This window comes from Rhincodon typus, chromosome 2 (genome assembly GCF_021869965.1).
Source record: "Rhincodon typus isolate 14 chromosome 2, sRhiTyp1.1, whole genome shotgun sequence".
NCBI lineage: Eukaryota > Metazoa > Chordata > Chondrichthyes > Orectolobiformes > Rhincodontidae > Rhincodon > Rhincodon typus.
In genome coordinates, this window is record NC_063333.1 from 107,387,928 (window position 1) to 107,411,473 (window position 23,546).

Below are 23,546 nucleotides of genomic sequence, written 5' to 3' on the forward strand. Positions count from 1 at the left end.
GAGGTATTAAATACGGGAGGGAGTAGGAAGGCCTGAACTGTATAAGATATTAGTTAGTCCACAAATGGAGTACTGTGTGCAGTTCTGGTTACCACATTATAGGCATGATGTGATTGCACTAGAGAAGGGTGCAGAGGAAATTCACCAGAATGTTGCTCGGGCTATGAGGTGTTCCAGAATAAAGACTAGATATGTTGGGATTGTTTTCCTTGGACCAGAGAAGGCTGAGGGGGTCCTTGTCATGGTGTATGAAATTATGAGGGTATTGATAGAGAAGATGAGGAAAAAACAGTTTCACTTAGTACAGGAGTCAATAACGAGGGGCCATGTGTTTAAGGTAATGGGCAGGAGGCTTAGATGGGAATTAAGGAAGAATTCTTTCCCCAAAGGGTGTTGCTTATTTGGATTTCATTGCCTGAAAAGTGGTAGAGTTGGGAACCATCACAATATTTAAGAAGAATTTAGACGGATGCTAGAAATGCTATAACATGCAAGGTTATGGGCCATGTACTGTAAATGGAATTAAAATAGATGGGTGCTTGATGACCAATGCAGACACCATAAGCTGAAGGGCTTCTTTCCATGCTGTACAATTCTGTGACTTACTAATTTCCTTCACAGGCGAAGAGCTACACATTTAAAATTCATGTGTATTAAAAGGGAAGTTTGAAAACATGATTATTTTCCACTCTAGAGAAATGCTCAGTTGTTGTTAGTCACAAATTATATTGAGCTACAATTCATGAAAAGTTAACTTGTCTGTTATTCTCATTGTTATACCTCTTGATGTTAATTCACACAAAGAAGTGAACAATATAATCCGGCCGGCACCAGATTAGTGTTTTATATAGGTTTAGCACAACTTTGACTTTTATATATTGTGCAGCTGATTATAAATCCCATGATCCCATATATGTTAATAATTGTTTCATTAATTGACCTAACTCTTTAAAGATTTGTGCACAAACTTCCTCTAGTCGGTCTTCTTGTAACCCCTCTAAAACTGGCCCATTTAATATATACTATCTGTGCATTCTTCCGATCAAAATTTATAATTTCACTTGTTTTTTACTTTGAATTTCACCAACCACATTTCTGCTCATTCCACCAGCCTATGCCCTCTTGAAACCTATTACTGCCTTCTTCATTTTTATGACTCTTTATGTTTCTTGTCATCGGAAACTTTCAAACTTGTGTCCTGAACCCCTAAAACCATATTATTAACATATATAAAACACAGATGTGGTCCAAATACTAACATCTGGGAAGCACAGCTTTTTTAGCTTTCTCCAGTCTGACAAACAGTCATTCATAATAGCTGTATTACCTATTCCTGAGCCAGTTTTATCTATGGTTATGGAAGGATTCTGGTGATCCTCTGGTAGTGTTCCTACATCTGCATCAGAAGGCCAAACTGGAGTCCTGCTTGCTCCAGAGGTATGTTAAGAATACTTCTGATTAGAAAATATCTACCCATGCTACTACTATTCTTTATCCCATGGGCTAACAAAGCAAATATACAATGCTTTATATATCTTTTGAAAGTACATGTACACAATATTTATAGCACTAGCTTCATCCATCTCTTTAGCGACTATATAGAATGTGGTTAGTCAAACACATTAGAGCTGGTACTCCTGTATGTGTTCATGCTTGTCCATGTGGCTGTTAAGTTTTTCCCAGGTTATCATTTCTAAAAGCTTCCCACCACTGACATTAAATTGATTAGCCTGTAATTGCCTCCTTTATCCTCCTTTACCTTTTTGAATAAATGTGTAACATTTACAGTCTTCTGGCACCACTGCCTGAGGAAGATTAGAAGATTATGGCCTGCACCTCCTGCAATTTTTACCCTGATTTTCTTCAACAACCTAGAATGCATTCCACCTGCAATGGATAACCTATCTGATTTAATTATTACAGAGATAGTAGGATTATTGCCTTTTTTCTGGTACTGCCTCTTTTTTTCTTATTTTTATCTCAGCTAGTATTCTGAAAAGGTCCTCTTGGCAAACACTGATGCAGAATGTTAATCGAGATCATTGGCCATGCTTTCTGCTCTAACAGTCAAATTGTTCTTTAATTGACCTGATATTCCTCTGACAACTTTTTCACTATTATCACAAGTGCAGAATATCATCAGATTTCTTTTTATATTGTCTTAGTTAAATAGGTTATTCTACTATACATGCGTGCTTGTTTTTGGATCTTATTATCAAAGCAAAAGAAATTGCAAAACTAATTTTAGTCAAAGCAAATCTGTATACAAAATGTACAAAAGAATCCACAGGTAGTCTTTGATATTAAATCATTTTAAAATAAATTGTACAAGTTGCAATATAGTGAATAATTTTGAAAAATGGAATATTTTTTAAAATGGTTGTGACTGTGACATTTAAGTTGCTGCTACTACATGTTTTCCTTGTTAAAATGTGGTTTAAAGATTGAACAAGTGCCATGAAGAATATTAAAGCCTCAAAACATTCCAAACATATTTATATCAATCTCTAACAGAATAAACCTCTAACAGAACAATTAAGTGATTTTTATCAGTGCACCTGCATTTCACAAAGTAGTTGCAAGACTTGAAGGAGAGGCATAGGACATGGTGTTTTTCATTAAAATTCATAGCAATATGGTGTGTATTCACAATTTCTGAATATGTAAAAATGTAATCTGCTTTATTGCTAATAGTTTATAATTATGCCAGCACAACAAATCCATACAGAATATCACAAGTGCACCTTGACAGCTGAAAATAGAAGCTTCTTTTTAATCTTGGCTGCTATACTGTTCTGTGCATTGCCACAATCAATAGATGAAATATTTGTGAAAACCCCAATTTTATTTAATCCTCATGTGTTTTGGTATCTTCTTTCAATCAGACAGTATCTTTGCAGTCTCATTATTATTTTGTAGCAGCAAGTATTGATTTATGATTTGAACTGAACTGAAAACTTGTTTCAAAGTGCATGTCTCACTGCTTTACACCAACAATATAAGGTCAGAAACTAGTGATAAGCATTCAGTTTAAGACTGCCATTTTCTATAACTAGCTAAAGCATTGGACTGCCACCCTTTTTGTCATTTTCACCCCTTTTAAGGTGGTGGTGTCTATTTTACAAAGCAATGTGAAATTGTATTTTTTTTGTCCACAGACTGTAACTACAATTTTTATTTTTATGATTTACAATGAATATTTTGCATGTTCTCTGATTTTAGGGTATAATTCTATGTAGTTGGCAAATATCAAATTGTTGATTACTTCAATAACAGCAGTCTGAGAATATATTGAGAAAAGATTTGAAAACATCCTTGCTAACCTAACAATGATAGGATTAGCTCAGTGTTTGTACCCATGTCGTTGAGTCACAAAGTTGAAGGCTCAAGTCATGTACAGTTTAGACACAAATTCTACGCTGACACTCCAGTGCAGTCCTGAGGAATGATGACTATTCATAATTATTTAATTGCCTATAAGCGCTTTGAGAAATTTTAGTCTGAAGGGCACTGCAAAAATAGAAGCTTTTTTTTAATGTCAATGGCCATGGACTTGTATCAGTTCCAAGCAATGTGGAGCAGGTATCTCATCTTTTTTGGATGTTTTACTAAATAACATTATCAAATCTTTAATACTAAGATAAAACACAAATTACCAATTTTCTATTACTTGTCAAAGATATTTAAGACTTTGTGTAGTCATTTGTGTCATATTTATAGCATGATCTGAAGCTGGATGCAACACTTTTCACCTGCCACTGGATGTCTTCAGCATAGTTCAAAAATGTTTTAGACAGTTATTATTTACTAAGTATACTGATAGCATATAATGGAGAACTTTTCCTTTATTCATAACCTAACGGAAACCTATATACTTATGGATTTTCCTGATGTCCTGAGCATTACTGTGGAGTTTAACAACAGTGCAAATACATTTTTCACAGTTCATCTTAATAGTTGCTTGGAGTTTAGCAAATCATTTACATCAATTTTTTTCAGCAATTACAATTGAATTTGCATCTAATAGCAAGTGTATCGTCCGTGGAAGATTTTGTCTGTAAGGTCTTACCTTAAAAGTTTCTAAAAGCACAAAGTTATGTTTAGTTCTAATGCCCAATGGCCAAGCAAATGACATTGTAATCTGATTAATAAACCACAACGCTTAACTGGAAGCACCTGGTAACTAAATCTGCACCAAGAACAAATCACTGTCATTTCTTTAAAAAATCCTTAGATAGTTTCTGAGTAAACTAGTGAAAGCTGATATCAGTGTGTTGACAATTAAAGTGATAGTTTTCTTTACCCTTTCAATAGGTATCTCTGCATAACTCTCAATTATTTCTTCCCATGTCATTTACAGTTGTTGCACTTTCAAAATGCAACTACCTAGACTTTGGCCTCCCATTTGTTCTAATGGTTCATGTAACTATCAAATTGCTTAATTATTCCCTCATTCTTGCCTTGTTGGGTTGTTTCTTGGTATGGTTCCCTATTCCCTACCCCACACACGTACCGATTTGACATTCAGTTGAATTGCTATCAATCCTAAATCTGGTTGGATTGAATCAGACCTCACACATACCTTCAAAGGTTATCACTACCTCACTACCTATCCTATAGATCAGTGATAACCTGTTCAAGGGCAGCTGGGATGGGCAATAAACACTGGCCCAGCCAGTGATGCCTACCACCCTGTGAGTATTTTTTTTTTAAAAACACTGGCTTATTTCCTACACTGCCACATTTTCCTCACACCTGTCTCCGTTTCATTAAACCAAAACTTTCATAAAGACAGGGCTGTCATGGAACAAAAGCAAAATGCTGAGGAAACTGAGCCGGCCTGGCAACATCTATGGAGAGAGAAACAGTTAACATTTAGAGTACTATCAGATTATTCCTGGGAATGAGCTCATTATTTTACTTTTAAAAATAAATTAGAGATCACCCATTCAACCACCTCTTCTGCTTATCAATCTAATCGTAGGCCGAGCTGAACATGCACCCACCACCACCACACCACCCTATTCTATTCCTGAACCCAAGCTTTCAGGTTATTCTCCCAACTTCCCCTGTGTTTTCTCTAAACTTTGTATATCAGATCTACTTGCTGTTCTGTTGGCCCATTTAAACTATTTAGTTAATTACTAAAGGTTCCCTGTACCTATGCTAGCTGCTATTTTAACTGAATCCCTCTCCCTGACCATTCCAGTCCTCCTCCATAACCACTGTATTAAGTTAAGCCACTCTGTTCCCAACCTTGTGTTTAATTCAACTTTAAGTTGAGTTTCTGACTGCATTTCCTTTTCATCATAAAGACTGCCTACATCTCTAGACTTTATGACTTTGATAAACCCTTGGTCACTGTCTTATCATCCATCTATTACAAGTCACCCTTAACTGTACCAAATCCTCAACATGGCCTTATTGGACTACATTGCTCTAAATTATCATTGTCTACCCCAAATTATATTTCTCATGTTTAAATTATTTCATTACCCTACCCTTCCATATTTTGTGACCTGCTCTTGTCAACAAACAACCCCCTTGCCCAAGAACATTACTTCTCTGACTCTGACATTTTGTAGTTCCGTGCCAACCTTCGTGGCTTTGCCTTCATTTGCTGGTTCCTACGTAATGGAATTTCTTCGCTACCTAATAGACTCTTCAACCTTTGCTCCTTCAAACCCACTTTTTTTAAACAGGCTTCTAGTTGCATTTACTCAGTCCCAGTCTTTGTGTTACGCTTTTGTAAACACTTTACAACATTGCTATACATTGAAGCCGCTATATAAATGCAAATTGATATTGATTTTTTTTAAGAAATTAAATTTATATGCTATGATATTGTTCCCTTACTGGCTACTCTGCAACAAGTGGCTAACCTCCTTCAGTGCCTTTCCACCATCTGCAAAGCTGAAGGTTGTAATGGAATATTCATCACTCGCTTGGATAGACGCAGCCACAGGAACATTGAAGAAGATCGGCACTACCCAGGACAGAGCAGTTCACCTTGTTGGTGCACCATCACAGGACACAGTATTCAGTCATCCATCAGCGGCTTCCTGTGGCTGCACGATGTACGATCTACAAGATGCACTGCAGATACTCACTAGGGGCACTTCAAAAGCATTTTCTTCCTCGAGCTCTACCACAAATAATAAGAGCAGTAATGTATGAGTACCGTCATCTTCATAATTCCCCTTTACTATTCCCATACACTAGCCTGACTTGACATTTCCCTCATTGCTTCTGGGTCACAATTCTGAAATCCCCTACTGGCATCATTGTGGAAGTGCTATTATCATAAGAACTGTGGCAGTTCAAAAGAAAGTTCACATCTCGACATGAACAATCAATGCAGCATTTCCCAAATTCCCACAGTAAATTAAAAATATGTTCAGAAATTCAAACTTGCTGTCTTTGGGAGCTGGAGCTTTGAGTACCAATCTGTTTTCAGACCTTGAATCATTCATGTGGCACAGGGCAAGTTCTAGTTTCCTTTGGCAGATTTTTTTGTTTGCGAGAGAGAAAGAAAGTTGCATTATTGGAGTTGCTATGCCTTTCATATGGAACCATTTAGCTTCCAAACCTTCCATTAAAGAAAGTTTCCTTACAACATTCTCAAATCAGCCTTGTACAAGATCACCCAAACGTCCAGGAGATACAGGGCAATGGGGGAATAAAACATTTTTAGCATTCTATTTAAGACATTGAATTAAAAGAAAATGGTTTCAAGCTAAATATCTTGAGCGAGGTTGACATGTTTGTATAGAGATCAGAAAGTCTTTACTGCTGAACTTAGATTTTGTGGCTTTGACGGGCCTGGACTATAGAAAATAATTTGTTCAAATTGCTGTTGATCACAGAGACTTTAGGATAATCATATTGTATAAGCACCACACTGACAACTGATTTGACAAAATCTACAAATCTATATGAGAAAAATGAATGAGAAGAAGCATCTTTCTGAGGATGGATGAAATTTAACCTGAATAGTATCTTAAAATTCAACAAGTCAACCATACATAGTACAGCAAATAATGTCCATCATAAAAAAATTGAGTGAGAGGTTTGGTGCAAAGAACAACGTTACTTATAACTTAAATACATTTTGTAAAGCTGTAGATAAATAAAGTTATATTGTAAATATATTTCAAGGACCTGTGTGTTTGTAAGCTGTCATTTTTTACTTATTAGTCACATGAGGTATTGTTTTCTAAAATTTGCCAAATTATAACAAAAGATTTGGCATGGTTATTGCTAATACTTGCATTTCTTGTATTGTCCTCAGCACTGGGAATGAACAATCAGAATACTCATTATACACAGACCTTTTTAGGTCTGTAACATCTGAAACTTTGCAACATGCATAGGCCTGTGCTACATCTATGTACATAAAACAGCATTTAAATCATAACTTTCAGTTCCAGCACCATGGCCTTACTTATATCTGCCAGTATTCCATTTTTCTCATCTAAATTCATAGCATCCTCGAAGGTTATTGTATCACTAATGAGTGGAAAGACAGTTTACCTATTACTTTCAACTGGAACACTAACACAAAAGGTGAAGAGAACTGGCCAGATACCGATCTTTTAGCCAGCCCCATGCTGAGCCCATCACTAATAACAAGTTGTGTCAACATGAATGAAACTAATTCATGAGCAGGCCCAAAATCTGCCAGCTAATATTCTTCTCTTGTATACCAAGACATTTTAACTTAAATCCACATGAAATGTCACATATCACTTGTCATTTTCTATTAATCTCTCTTGCATTTACACCTTGTTGATTTATCAGTAAGTACATAAGGAATAGGAGCAGGGGAAAACCATTTGGTCACTTGAGCCTACTCCACCATTAAACAAGATCGCAGCTGATCTGATGTGGCCTTAACCTTACTTTCCTTCCTAGCCACATAATCCTTTACACTATCTTTTATACAATCAGATTTCAGTATCATTTTCCTTATATACCTAATTCTAAATTATTCATTTGCAGCCATTTAGTTTTGAAGAATATTCACTGCTGTTGGAATTTGACTCTAAGCTGAACTTTTAACACCATATTCTTTTCATTACAAAGGCAGCATGCTTCCACATTCAGAACATTACCCACTTTTGCCACTTTGCATCCATTTAAGACCAGAAGACTAGGAGCAGAATCAAGCCATTCGGCCGACCAAGTCTGCTCTGCTATTCAGTGAGATAATGACTGATCTGATAACCTCAACTTCACATTCCTGCCTTTTTCTCATAACCCTTCATTTCTTCACTGATTAAAAATCTGTCAGTGTCAGCCTTGAATATACTTAACAACCCAGTATTGTCAGCCGTCTGCAGTAAAGAATTGTAGAAATTCACTATCCTCTGAGAGAAGAAATTCCTCTTCATTTCTGTTTTCACAGAGGTACCCCTTATTCTGAAATTATGTCCCCTGGTCTTGGACACTCCCACAAGAGGAAACAACCTTTCTGTACCTAACTTGTTAACCTAAGAATCTTGCATGTTTCAACAAGGTCGTCACTCATTCTTCTAAACTCCAACAAGTTCAATCCAACCTACTCAACTTCACCTCATAAGACAGTCCCTTCACACTTGGGATCCGCCTTGTGGATATTCTCTGGACTATTTCCAATGCTAGTATGTATCCCCTTTTAGAGAAGAGGCTTAAAACAGTTAATAATGTTCCAGCTGTGATCTGACTAATGTCTTGTGTAGTTTTAGCAAGACTTTCCTACTTTTATACTTCATTCTCTTTGAAATAAACACCAACATTCCAATTGTCTTCCCTATTACCTACTGTATCTGTATGCTAGTTTTTCGAGATTTATGCACGAGGATGCCAAAACAATTTTTTTTCCATTTAAGTAATAGTCACTCCTCTATTTTTCCTATCAAACTGCATAAATTCATATTTTCCCACTTATAATCCATCTTCCAAGTTTTTTCCTGCTCCTAATACCCTAATCCTAAACAATTACAGAGCAGAAAAATGACAGCCAGCAAAATAAAAGGAAAGGAGTGTGATGAGGTAGAAGACATGAGAATTAAATGAAAACGGGGACGATTGTCCTAAGCAAAGGGTGATGACAGTGGCATATATGCAAAGGTATAAACAAAGGATATATCTATGGGTATAAACACGACATAAAATAATTAAAAGTTGCTGTCAGAAGAAAATAGGGGAAAGGTTGTGAGATGTAACTTTTGCACTCAATTTTGAATCAGAAGGCAATAAATTGCTGATTGAAGCATGAAGTGCAATTCAAGGAGGTCATGATAAAAGTGATTACCCTCAGGAAAGTGGGGTGAGGAATGAAACTAATACACAACTGGAAACTCGGTTATCCTTACAGACTAAATGTAGGACTTTACAAAGCAGTCACTGCAGTGTGAGTAGCAAACAGTATACTAAATGGTAGAAGGTACGCATAAGTTGCTGTTTCCACTGGGAGTCAATGAGTAAACTGTACATGCGTGACAAGATGCAGACAAGGGGCACCCTGTTTTTGTTTGGCAGATCAGAGGCTAATGATTAGCTGTCTGACAACTCCTCTTACCTCCACCCGATCTCATCAAGATTCATATCATCTCCTCTGGAGATTATCCCTCCCCATGGCACATCAAACCCAAGTAGCTGCTTATATTGCCATCCGAAGATCCACAAACAGGGCTACCCTGATAGACTCATTGTTTCAGCCAGTTTGTGCCCACTGAAATGATTTCTACCTACCTCAAGACATTTTTCCTCCCTTTGTCCAATCTCTTTCCGTCTACATCCATAACTCTTCCTACACCTTCTATCATTTTAACTTTTTTTTTGCCCCGGATATCCCTCTCCCTGTATCACCATCCTCGTACAGGACAGCCTGAGTATTCTCTAAATGTCCCTTAATTGGAGACCTAACCAGCTGCCTGTTTGTGAGATATGTGGATCATACTTTGTTCTCGTCTTAATCAGGTCCCTTGTGCCATCTGTCTTTCCAGTTTATTTGCACTTTTACCTTCTCTCACCCTAATCTGGAAATTTTCATCAACTTGACTTTTGTTTATAATCTTTCACAGTCATATGGTCCACTTTGAAATTTTCTTGTCCTCTGTCTCCATTCATTAGTATTCATGAACTATCCGCTGATTCTCACGAATACCCTGACCACACCTTCTTCCATCCCAAAACCTGTTAGAACTGAAATCCATAATCCCCGCATCCCAGTTTTTCCAACTCAATTACATCTATTCTGGTTATGCACTTTCTATACCAGCACTTTTGATTTGTTTTCGTATTTCCTCAATCCAGCATTCCTCTAACACTGGCTCTCATAGCTCTCAACCATGCCCGTTCCGTATTAAGCAATACTGTTCTCCCTTTTTTTTAATCCCTCTCAGAATCATCATTGGGTTCTTATTGCCCTTACTTTCTACTCTACCAGCCTCTATATTCCACAGACTGACCTTTGTCATTGCTACCTCCAGTGTGATTCCACCACCAAACATACTTTATCCTTTTCTCCTCTATCACCATGTAAAATGGATCACACTGTATCCTCTGATCCACTCCTTAATAACAAGCAATGCCCCTCCCATTCCATCCAAGTGAAATAGCCATTTATGTACATTTCTTTCAGTTGAGTATGCTGCTGTTTATGATTCAATGTCCTTCAATTTGAGGGCATTAAGTGTAGGATGGAACACTACCATTCAGTCAGAAAGCAGACTCCACACTTCACATCTCATCGTTTTAATTTCCTGCCCCGCTCTTACTTTGACTTGAATTATTGCAACTTCCTACACTGATCCAATTAAATTGAATACAAGCACCTCATTTTTTTAGTTAGGCACTCAAAACATTTAATTCAACAATTTCAATTTGTAACCTCTGGCTCCATATTTTCAGAAAGCAGCAGTTTGAGATGACTGCAGTTTCCATGCTCTAAACCCATTTTTTGTTTCTTTACTTGCCCCACTGTCTTCTTGGCAAAGCACTGTCATCCCTTTTTGTCTCTTAATCTCCACCCTATTACAGGTTTAAGTTTTCGTTGTGTCCCCAAACCTTTCTCAACTCTACTAATTTAAAACCAACTTTTTCCAATTCTGGTAGAAGTTTACCAATACGAAACATTAACTCTCTTCTTTCTGTATGGATGTCTGGCCTGCTGAGTAGTACCAGCAGTCACTGTTTTATTTCAGGTTTTAAATACCAGCTCTATTTTACTTTTGTATTAATGCTCAGCTGTTGCACTGCCCTCCCATTTACATCCTTCATAATTTATCAACTCTTTTAAATTCAATACCGAATTCTACTCACCACCCCACACGATTTTGCTGACCTCCAATGGGTCATGATTCAGAAAGACTGAGATTTTAAAATTATCACCCATGTATTATAATCCCTCAACCTTTCACCCTCAATATTTCACTGATGTACAATCTTACAACCTTCTAATAGCTGTGCACTCCTTCAACTCAAGCATCCTATCCAGGCCTTACTTCCTTTGTTCCACCAACGGCGGCTGTTTAAGACCCCAAGTCTTGGAATTCTCATTTTACACCTGTATACATTTGAAAGCTTCTTACTTAACATAATTGCTTATCACCACTTCTAATGTATCTTTTTCTAGCTCTATCAATTTTTGTCTGATTGTGATGTGTTCCTACATTAGAGGCAGCTTGTTAATGCTGTTGACTGGTGGGATATGTCACATTCTTCCCCACTAGGAACAAGATCAATTATCCCTAACCCTTCACTTCCTATCTGCAAATTCTTTGTGCTTCTCTAACATAAAATTAAATCATGTAGCATAAGAAACCATGAGTCAGGTATTTTATGAAACACCTTTTGAAAATCTAAAAACGCAGCTTGTATTACATTCCCTTATCTATCTAGATTTATCTAATCAGTCCTATAATCTTTTTAAAAACTCAAAGTTGTTGAACACAGCTTGACTTACGGCAGTAAGAGATTTTATATGCCATTAGCTTAAATAAAATGTTGCAGATCCAGTGCATGTGAAATGTTTTGCAATGTTTACCCCTGTGTACGCAAAGACCACAGTTCATAGCTGTATTCAAATGCAATACACTAGCTGGAGATTAAGTTTAAAAAAAAGTCAGCAATATTCAACAGCTTTATCACCCATTCTTGTTTCCTTTCCACATTTTAAATCCTCACTAATTTTGACTTTATATGATAGTTATATTATGTCCACTTCTCTCTGGCCAAGAACTGTGGGCCTTGAGTATATGGGGGTAAATCTAGCAAAGCGTTTCATGTGCACTGGTACTGGAGTATTTTAGGTTATACTAGTAGCATATAAGATCTGCAACTGCATGCAAAAAAAAATCCAGTATTCTGATTGTGATAGAACATAGAACAGTACAGGCCCTTCGGCCCACGATGTTGTGCCGAACTTTTACCCTAATCCTAAGGTCTGTCTAACCTCCACCCCTACCTTATGCTGTCATCCATATGCTTGTCTAATAGCTGCTTAAATGCCCCTAATGAGGCCAACTCCACTACCCTCTCCGGCAATCCATTCCACACCCCTACCACTCTCTGAGTAAAGAACCTACCTCTGACGTCTCCCCTATATCTACCTCCACTCACTTTAAAACTATGTCCCCTCGTAATAGCTACCTCCACCCTAGGAAAAAGTCTCTGACTATCTCCTCTATCTATACCTCTGATCATTTTGTACACCTCTATCAAGTCACCTCTCATCCTTCGTCTTTCTAAAGAGAAAAGCCCTAGATCTCTCAACCTTTCCTCGTAAGACCTTCCCTCCATTCCAGGCAACATCCTGGTAAATCTCCTCTGCACCTTTTCCAACCCTTGCACATTTTTCCTGTAATGAGGCGACCAGAACTGGACACGATACTCCAGATGTGGCCGAACCAGGCTTTTGTACAGCTGGAGCATAACTTCATGGCTCTTGAACTCAATCCCTCTATTAATGAAAGCTAACACACCATACGCCTTCTTAACAACTCTATCTACCTGGGTGGCAGTTTTCAGGGAACTGTGGACATAAACCCCAAGATCCCTCTGCTCCTCTACACTGCCAAGAATCTTTCCCGTTAACCCTGTATTCTGCTTTCAAGTTTTTCCTTCCAAAATGAATCACCTCACACTTTTCAGGGTTAAACTCCATCTGCCACTAATACGTGAAACTTATGTAAATCCTCCTTTTTCTCATTTGCTTTTCTCTGCACACTATTTAATCATTCCAATACCAATGTTTTAATGTTTAATTTTTGAAATAATAGAAAAAAACAAGTTAAAAATTAAAATTATAGCACTCCAAATAGATTGTCTTTGTTCATAGCTACTAATTTATCCACATACTCTTGTTCGTTGCTGCTACAGCAACAAACATGTTCAGTGTCTTAATATCACTACCATTTTTTTAAACTTGATTTCTAGCTCGTGCATCTCATTTGCAATCTTAACTGGATACTGATAAATTACCACTCCTCAGAACCACCTTAGTAGGTGGAAGCTCCAGGAATAATTTTCTCTTTTTTTTTAATGGTTCATAATGTCTGTTATTGAAAGGTCACTTAGAAATCTGTCATCATTCTTGAGTCTTGTTACAAATGTGAAAATAAAGTGCTTTAGGCTGATTCCGTTGAGGATGTTTCTTTTCCTTTTTTTAAGGTTGTAATATACAATAATGTTGCATGTTATATAAAAAATTCTATTGAAATCCATGCCAGTACATTTAGTATCTTACCAAAAGAACTGCAGATACTGGAAATTGGAAACAAAAACAAAAACAGAAATTGCTGGATAAACTCAACAGGTCTGGCAGCGTCTGTGGAGAGAAATCAGAGTTAACGTTTTGGATCCAGTGACTCTTGTTAATTTCTGTTTTTATTTTTGGAGTCATACTGCGCGGAAACAGACCCTTCAGTTCAACCAGTCCATGCCAAACATAATCCCAAATTAAACTGATCCCACCTGCCTGCTCCTGGCCCATATCCCTCCAAAGCTTTCCTATTCTTATACTTACCGAAGTGTCTTTTAAACATTATAACTGTGCCCACATCCACCTATTCCTCAGGAAGTTCATTCCACACCCAAACCACACACTGTGTAAAAAAATTTTGCCCGTCATGTGTTTGTAAAACCTCTCCCCTCTCACCTTACAATATGCCCCCAGTCTTGAAATCCCCCATCTTAGGAAAAGACACCTACCATTAGCCCTATTGATATCCCTCATGATTTTATAAACCTCTTTTGTTTCATTTAATATATTGCTATGTATAAAAGTGTTGAGTCTATTATAATTTTTGTGGTCTGATTGATTAGTATCTTGTAAAGGGGCAATTGGATTGTAGAAAATTGGCAGAATGATTAATTAGAGCTTGCTGTATCATTATAAATACATAGATGAAAATGGCTTCCAGTCCCTGAAGTCCATGCTTCGGATAGATTAATCACCCCAAATTCTTTCATATTTGAAGCCCTACATCTTTCTTGCACTAAATTTGAAAAGTGTAAGCACCAGAGAGGTTGTAGTTCCTAACATATTCATAAACAGCCATTACCACAGTTTGAGTTATACTGTTGACAAAACTAATGGTCATGTCATGTTTTGTACACTTTTTTGAAACTGTTTCTTTCATGGAGAAATTTAGGTTTCAGATTTGTAGGATATGTAACCAGCTTTATAGGTAGGTAAACTGGTGAGTTATTGCATGGATAAGGTGTCAAGCTGTCTCTCTGAATGTGAAGACTGTGAGGTTGAGGATCGCAAGATGCATACGTTAGTCACCCAGCTGATCTGGGGAGGAAATTCTGGCCAAGTAAGCAGAAGCCCACGTACCTGAAGCACAGAACTGATCAGATATGAAAAAGTGACCAGGAAAAATTAAGCAAGCCCATAATTGGGGATTGTGTGGCTTTTTTGTATTTGTTTAATTATTGAGATTTCAGTTGAGTTGAAACTTGATTATGTTAATTTCTTTGTACCTTCATTTACCATTTATGAATAAAATCATAAACAGCAATTAATTTTTAATTGGCCTTTCACAAATTGTTTTAGTGGCAAATTAGGGTAAAAGATCAGTCTATAGAAATGCAGTGACAAACATTTAAGAGATATTTCAGAATATACAGAATAGATGCATTTCAACGAGTAAGAAAGTTTCCAAGGGATGGGCACACCATATGTGGTTAGCTTGAAATGATGTAGATAGTTTCAAAATTGAAGAAAAAGCATATAGTTTTGCACAGACGGGACAAGTCAGAAGATTGGACAGAGTATAAACAAAAAACGAAGAATGACTGAAATATTAATGTGGAGGGAAGATAACTAGAGTATGCGAGCAAACTAACTATTATTCTAAAAATGTAGTAAGACCTTCTGTATTTGAAGAAGGAAGGGGTAAACACATGGTTCACTGATTTCAGCTGACAAGTCTGACTGGACTTCATCCTAGGCTCTTAAAAGAAGTTGGTTTTAATTTTGCACCGGTTTTAATTTTCCAAAGCTCCTTTGATTCAGGAATAATCCCATTAGATTGGAAGTTAGCAATTGTAACTCTCCTATTCAAAAAGATTGGGAGTCAAAGCAGGAAGCTGCAAACCAGCTTAACATCTGTATTGCGAAAATGTTGGAAGCTTTTATTAAAACATTTATAGAAGGACATTTGAATAAGTTCAAGGTAATCAGGCAGAGTCAATTTGGTTTCATGCAAGGGTCAACATTTTTTAATCAATCTATTAGAGTTCTTTGAGGAGGTAACACGTGCTGTGGATAAAAGAGAACAAGGTGTATGTACTGTATTTAGATTTCCAGAAGGTATTTGATAAGATGGCACATCAAGGGTTATTTTTGGAAAATGGAACTTACTGTTGTAAAGGGTAGTATATTGCCATAGATAGAAGATTGGCTAGCTATCGGAAGGCAGAGTAGGTGCAAGTGGGTCTTTTTCAAGTTGGCCAGATGTAATGAGTGGTGTGCCACTGGGATCAATGCTGGAACCTGAATTATTTACAATTTAGATCAATTGTCTAGCAGAAATGACAGAAAGTATGGTTGTCAAATTTGCTGATGACACAAAAGTCGGTAGGAAAGCAATTTGTAGTATGGATGCAAGAAGGTTATAAAAAAAGTTAATTGGTTATGTGAGTGGCAAAGATGTGGTAAATTAAGTATAATGTAGGAAAAAGTGGAACTTGGTAGGAAGAATGAAATATAAGCATATTATCTAAATAGTGAAATACTGCAGAGCTTTGTTGGACAGGCAAGGGTCATATCTGCTTTAGAAGATTGAAACATAAAATCCTGCCCTTGACAGGGTAGGTACAAAAAAGATATTTCTTCTTGTGGCAGAATCTGGAACTAGTAGTCACTGTTTAAAACAGAAATTATTAGGTGAAATCCTTTCTCTGAGGGTTGTGAATCTTTGGAACATGCTTCTTGAAAAGCAGAGTGTTTTCATATTTTTAAGGCACAGTTAGATTCTTGTTAAACAAGGAGGTGAAAGATTATTAGGGGTGGATGGAAATGTTGATTTGAGGTTGCAATCAGATCAGTCATGATCTTGTCCAATGGCGGAATAGGCTTAATGTCAAATACCTTATTCATGCTCCATATGTTCATATTTGTGAAAATCTTGCAAAGAGAAACTTATCCCCATGCCTGAATCCATGATTGACTATTTCATCTGCAAAGAAGTGCTGTTTTTATCAGAAGTGCTTAATGAGCAGAGAGACTTAGGATCTTTGGATTGGATCCAAGGGGATAGAGTGTTACATATTTCAGCAATGAAATATTTGCCCTGTTTGGACTTTATGTAAGATCCATTAATCGAGCTGCATAATCCAAGTAAAAGAACAATACCAGAGCAGTTGGTCCAATATAAGTGTGTAGATGTATTTAACGTGCTTTGAGTACTGGGATTGAGACATGTATATCTTTACTAGTGCAAGATTATAAAATAGATGATAGTAAATTGGCAGAGATACAAAACTGGGTGTTACTTTGCCCTACTTATGCATATGCATACACATCCAAAATCTATCACTATAAAACAAATAATATCTAGTTTTTGAAATGAGAGTTAGGGTTGCCAATGATCAAGTATTTATCAGCTATGGTTTAGCCAGTGACCTTGTACCCTGACCTTCCAAACGTCAGTGTCCAGTCTCTCATTCTCTGTGACTGCTGAATGATCCACTCCAGACCATGAAGCACCATGGCTTTGTTTTGAGCACTAGCCCCAGATTATCCCATACCTGTGTCTTTGCTACTTTGAAACTCCAGGCCTCAGATTCTTTTCTGTATATATTCTACCTCACCTGTCTTCAATGGGTTTCTGTTCTCCCTGAGCTCTTGCTTTGGAAGGAGAAGAGGGAGATCTGCTGTTCATATGCTTAGCAGATCTTTCTATTGCTAGTAACTCAATCATCTGGGAACTACTGTTGGCCGTAATAATAGTAGCTTTCCAATTCCAAATGTGTTAAATTATGAAGATGATTGGGCCTCACACCAGTAGAGAAGGTTTATTCATGCAAAGAAAAAATAAACTTTTCTGATATAACACCGTTCACAGCTTGGAATTTACAGGTGGTCTTTGGCCTTATGGCTTTGTGCCAGTGTTTATACTCCATATATTACTATTTATTTCACGCTATCAGCATATTTATCCATCATGATGTTAGCTAACCGCCCCTAAAATTTATTACGCTAATCCATGTGTTATTAACTTCCACATTCTCTTTCCTCTTGGAACAAAGTTTCTCTTGAACTCTGTAATGTAATGTTAGAAACATAGACAGTGAGGTTTGACAAACCAGTAATGAAATAGTCACCAGACCATGTCTCTTAGTGGCATTGGATGAAAAATAAATATTGACCAGGAGAACTCGACTATTATTTGAATGGTGTCATGGAATCTTTTATATTCACTGAGATTGAACCTCCTGATAAAATTTCATATTCATCTATCGATGTTGCAGCACTCTCTCAGTGATACACACAGTCAGCCAAGGTAGTGTGCGTACATCTCTGGAGAGGAGCTTGAATCTACAACCTTCTCTGACACTTGCAAGACTTCTACCTCTGAATCAACGATGACACCTTGAAATGATGAATGACCCAAAGAGAACAAAGCAAAAAACTTGCGTAAATTGAATGTCAGTGAATGAATGAAGAATAAAAAAAGGATTGTATTTATATATCCCCTTTCATGACCTCAGGACATGCCAGTGCACTTTACAGTAATAAAGCATAGTCGCTGTTGCAAACGAGAAAGTGTTAGTGTGACATCACCACTAACCCATGAGATAAGTCCACCGAGGCCCAATTTCTGCACACCTGAGATCATTGCATTGGCTAACTTCCTCTTCAACTTAAATACTACTTTGATAAGGTCCACTGGTAGAAATGTATAAAACTAGTATTTTGATTTCTGATTGGAGCTTGTTTGTATGACATTTAAAATAAATTGTGATTTCTTCTACATATTGTTTAAATATTTATTGGCATCTGATTTTTTGAGTTAAATTTTCATCAGACTGGTGCTGTAGGGATTTTCCAACTTGGTAGATTTTATTTTTGTTACCGTCAGTATATTGCATCATTTTTGTGTTTTTTTTTTCTCTTTCATAGCTATCTGGTGGATGCGAGTTAACAGTTGTCATCCATGATTTCTCAGCAACCAATAGCAATGAACTGAGCATTCGCCGGGGTCAAACTGTGGAAGTTTTAGAGAGGCCTCATGATAAGCCAGAATGGTGCCTGGTCCGGACAACTGATCGATCTCCTGCTGCAGAAGGAGTTGTTCCCAGCAGTGTTCTATGTATTGCACATTCACGAAGCAGTATGGAAATGGAGGGCATTTTTAACCATAAAGGTAAGATAATTGATTATGGTCTAGCTTACATTGTGCTTATCTTTGATGAATTATCTTGGAAGAACCACAATGCAGAATCTGATTAACAAATCCTGGAGATCACAGCGGGTCAGGCAACATGCACGGAGAGAGAGCAAGCTAACGGTTCACATCTAGATGACTCTTCATCAGAGCTAGACTCAACATTAGCTTACTCTCTCCATGGATGCTGTCTGACCTGCTGTTATCTCCAGCATTTATTGTTTTCAGTTCAGATTCCAGCATCTGCAGTAATTTGCTCCTGCAGAATCTGATTAATCAAGCTGAGAAGATTTGAAGTCAATAAGCTAAGCAGCATACCGTAATTCTGTTCAATGTTTGTCTGTTTTGATTTCCAGTGGAACCCATTAGCCAGATTTATAAAACCAAATTTCCGTGCCTTCATCTGTGATAGTCAGGAAGTGGGAGAAATTTTACAAATGGCAAGTGGAACCCAGTTCCAGGATTCCTGCCCCCGTTCCTGTATTGAGGAATTTTTGCAGCCCTAGGTTTGGGGTGTTAGATAGCAAACCTCCATGCTACAGTCCTGTCTTTGGCTGCTCCGTTGCAAGAGTGAACATTTTAGACCTCACACTATTCACACTATTTGATAGCAGCACTTCAGTGGAGTCTTGAACCATAGGGAGTGCCTGGTCTGGAGTTGATAACTAAGTTCAGAAGATGTTGACAGCATTGTGTTATAAAGCAGAGGTTGACCCCCACTGTGAGAACTAAGAAAACAAAGAGGAACGCCTCGCCCCATAATCTGTAAAAGTAGTGTGAAAAATGGTGTTAGAGATAGTAGGAACTGCAGATGCTGGAGAATCTGAGATAACAAGGTGTAGAGCTGGATGAACACAGCAGGCCAAGCAGCATCAGAGGAGCAGGAAGGCTGACGTTTCGGGCCTAGACCCTTCTTCAGAAATGACGGAGGGGAAGGGGGTTCTGAAATAAATAGGGAGAGAGGGGGAGGCAGATAGAAGATGGATAGAGGAGAAGATAGGTGGAGAGGAGACAAACAGGTCAAAGAGGCGGGAATGGAGCCAGTAAAGGTGAGTGTAGGTGGGGAGTTAGGGAGGAGATAGGTCAGTCCAGGGAGGATGGACAGGTCAAGGGGACGGGATGAGGTTAGTAGGTAGGAGATGGGGGTGGGGCTTGAGGTGGGAGGAGGGACAGGTTAGGGAGGTGGGGACAAGCTGGGCTGGTTTTGGGATGTGGTGGGGTGAGGGGAGATTTTGAAGCTTGTGAAGTCCACTTTGATACCATTGGGCTGCAGGGTTCCCAAGCGGAATATGAGTTGCTGTTCCTGCAACCTTCGGGTGACATCGTTGTGGCACTGCAGGAGGCCCAGGATAGACATGTCGTCTGAGGAATGGGAGGGGGAGTTGAAATGGTTCGCGACTGGGAGGTGCAGTTGTTTAGTGCGAACCGAGCGTAGGTGTTCTGCACATTTTTTGCAGTACATGGACACCCAGAAATGTTGGTCACAGATACCAGCAGGGTATTTGAGTATTTCATAGAATCCCTATGGTGTGGAAACACACCATTCGGCCCAACAGGTCCACACTGCCCCTCCAAAGAGCATCCCACCCAGACCATTTCCCCTAACCCTGCATTTACCATATCTAACCCACCTAACCTAAACATCCCTTGGCACCATGGGCAATTTAGCATGGCCAATCCACCTACCCTGCACATCTTTGGACTGTGGGAGGAAACCGGAGCACCCAGAGGAAACCCACGCAGACGTGGGGAGAATGTGCAAACTCCACACAGACAGTCACCCGAGGCTGGGATCGAACCCGGATCCCTGGTGCTGTGAGACAGCAGTGCTAACTACTGAGCCACCGTGCAGCCCCGATAGAACATAGAACTGTTTAGCATAAGACAATGTTGTGCCATATATGACGCCAAATTAAACTAATCCCTTCTGCCTGCCTTTGCTCCATATTCCTCCATTCGTTGTATATTCATGTGCTTATCTAAAAGCTCTTAAGTATCCCTATTGAATCTGCCTCCACCACTACCCCAGCCGCGCATTCCAGACGCCTACCACTGTCTGTGTAAAAAAAAACTTGCCCCTCAAACCTCCTTTGAACTTTTCCCCCCCTCACCTTAAATCCATGCCCCCTAGTATTAGACATTTCACCTCTGGGAGCAAGATTCTGACAATCAACTCTATCTATGCATCTCATAATTTTAATGGATTTCTATCAAGTCTCCCCTCAGCCTCCATGCTCTAGAGAAAACAACCTGAGTTTTTCTAGCCTCGCCTTATAGGTCATACGTTCTAACCCAGGCAGCATCCTGGTAAACCTTTTCTGCACCCTGTCCAAAGCCTCCATATCCTTTCTATATTGTGGAATTGAATGCAGAACTCTTAAGTGTGGCTAACCAACGTCTTATACAGCTGCAATATGACATTCTGACTCTTGTACTCAATTTCCCGACCAATAAAGGCAAGCATTCTTTACCATCCTATCTACTTGTATAGCCACTTTCAGGGAGCTATGGACTTGAACCCCAAGATCCCTCTGTACATCAATGCTGTTCAGGGTCCTGCCATTAATTGTATTCTTTTCCTTAACATTTCATCTCCCAAAGTGCGGCACCTCACACTTACCTGGATTAAACTCCATATGCCATTTCTCCGCCCATATCTGCAACTGATCTGTATCCTTTTTGACAAGCTGCAACATTATCCACAACGCTACTAATCTTTGTATCGTCTTTAAACTTACTAGCCCACCCATCTACATTTTCATCCAAGTCATTTATATATATCATAAACAGCAAATGTCCCAGTATGGATACCTGCAGAACACCACCAGTCACGGACTTCCAGCCAATAAAACAGCCTTCCGCCATTACCCTCTGTCTTCTCAGAGCAAGGTCAGAAGTCACACAACACCAGGTCCAACACTGGCACCTCCAGATCATGACGTCTGTGGGCAAGCCAATTCTGAATCCACGTGGCCAAGTCATTGTGGATTCCATGCATCCTAATCATCTGGATGAGCCTGCCATGAAGGACCTTGTTGAAAGCCTTACTAAAATCCATGAAACAGCATTCACTGCTCTACCCTCATCGATCATCTTCATCACTTTTTTGAAAAATTCAATCAAGTTAGTCAGACGTGACCTGCCGTGCACAAAGCTATGCTATCCGTCCCTAATTAGGCCATGTTTTTCCAAATGCGCATAAATCCAATCCCTAAGAATTTGCTCCAGTAGTTTCCCAACCACCGATGTGAGACTCACCAGTCTGTAGTTGACTGGATTATCCCTATTTCCCCTCTTGAACAGAGGAACACCATTAGCTACTCGCTAGTTCTCCGGGACTTCTCCAGTGGCTAGCAAGGATACAAAGATCTTGGTCAAGGCCCCATCAATCGTCTCTCTTGCCTCTCTCAATGACCTAGGGTAGATACAATCAGGCCCTGGGGACCTATCTACCTTAATTCTCTTCAGATGACCCAACACCACTTTTTTCTTAATCTCAAATGCCCTAGCATATTAACGTGCTCCACACAAATCTCACTATCCTCCATATCCTTCTTCTGCGTGAATACCAAATTAAAGTACTCATTTAGGATCTCACCCACATCCTCTGCCTCCAAGCACAAGTTCCCTCTTTTACCTGTGAGTGGTCCTACCCTCTCCCTAGTTATTCTCTTGTTTTTAATATATATTTCGAATGCCCTAGGATTCTCTTCAATCCTGCTTGCCAAGGTCATTTCATGGCCCTTCTTGCTATCGTAATTCCCTGCTTGAATTCTTCCCTGCTTCTTTATAGCCATCACGTGCCCTGTCCATCTTTATCTTCCTAAACCTTATGTAAGCTTTTTTTTTCCCTTTTGACTAAATTCACAACCTCCCTCGTTATCCAAGGGTCCCTTACCCTGCCATCCTGTCATTCTACCTTACTGGAACATGCCAGTTCCTAACTCTCATCATCAGGTCTTTAAACAATTCCACATGTCAAATGTGGACTTGCCTGATGACAGCTGCTCCCAATTTACACTCCCTAGCTCCTATCTAATGCTGATGTAATTTGCCCTCCCCCAGTTTAGTACCTTCCCGGAAGGTCCTGACTTATCCTTATTCATAGCTATCTTAAAACTTAAGGAGTTGTGATCATTGCTTCCAAGATGCTGTCCCACTGAGAGGTCAGTCATCTGCCCAGGCTCATTTGCCAATACAAGGTCCAATATGCTCCCACCCCCACCCCCCCTAGCTGGATTATCCAAATGCCATTTCAAGAAACCCTCTTGGATGCACTTAACAAATTCTACCCCAATTAAGCATCTTGCTCTAAGGGAGTCCCAGTCAATACTGGGGAAGTTAAAGTCACCCATTATGACAACTGTTTTTATTGCATCTTTCCATAATCTGCCTCCATATTTCCTAAAGTCAAATGGGATTAGACAGATAAGGACAGCTCAATGCCATCAATCATCCAACGGCCTGGCAGAAAGAACAGTCTAAAGTTTGAAGGCAGCTTTAAGAAACAGCCTACAGCTTCACTAGATGTCAGTCTGTCCTGGTTCCTATTTGATTATAGGACTACTCCTCAAGCAACTATAGGGATAGTTCCAGCAGAGTTGCTAATGGGGAGAAGACTCCATACCAGGTTGAATCTGATCTTCCCTGACCTGGGGGGGG

General features: G+C 38.9%; 1 protein-coding gene across 1 annotated transcript in view; it reads left to right on the forward strand.

The window, feature by feature from the left end:
* The window catches only part of LOC109913618 (triple functional domain protein-like), a 263,061-nt gene that overhangs the window by 107,701 nt on the left and 131,814 nt on the right, over nucleotides 1-23,546 (forward strand). The window contains exon 19 of the mRNA XM_048608714.1: nucleotides 18,620-18,863. Within this exon, the coding sequence (XP_048464671.1) occupies nucleotides 18,620-18,863 (244 nt within the window). The remainder of the gene's footprint in view (nucleotides 1-18,619; nucleotides 18,864-23,546) is intronic.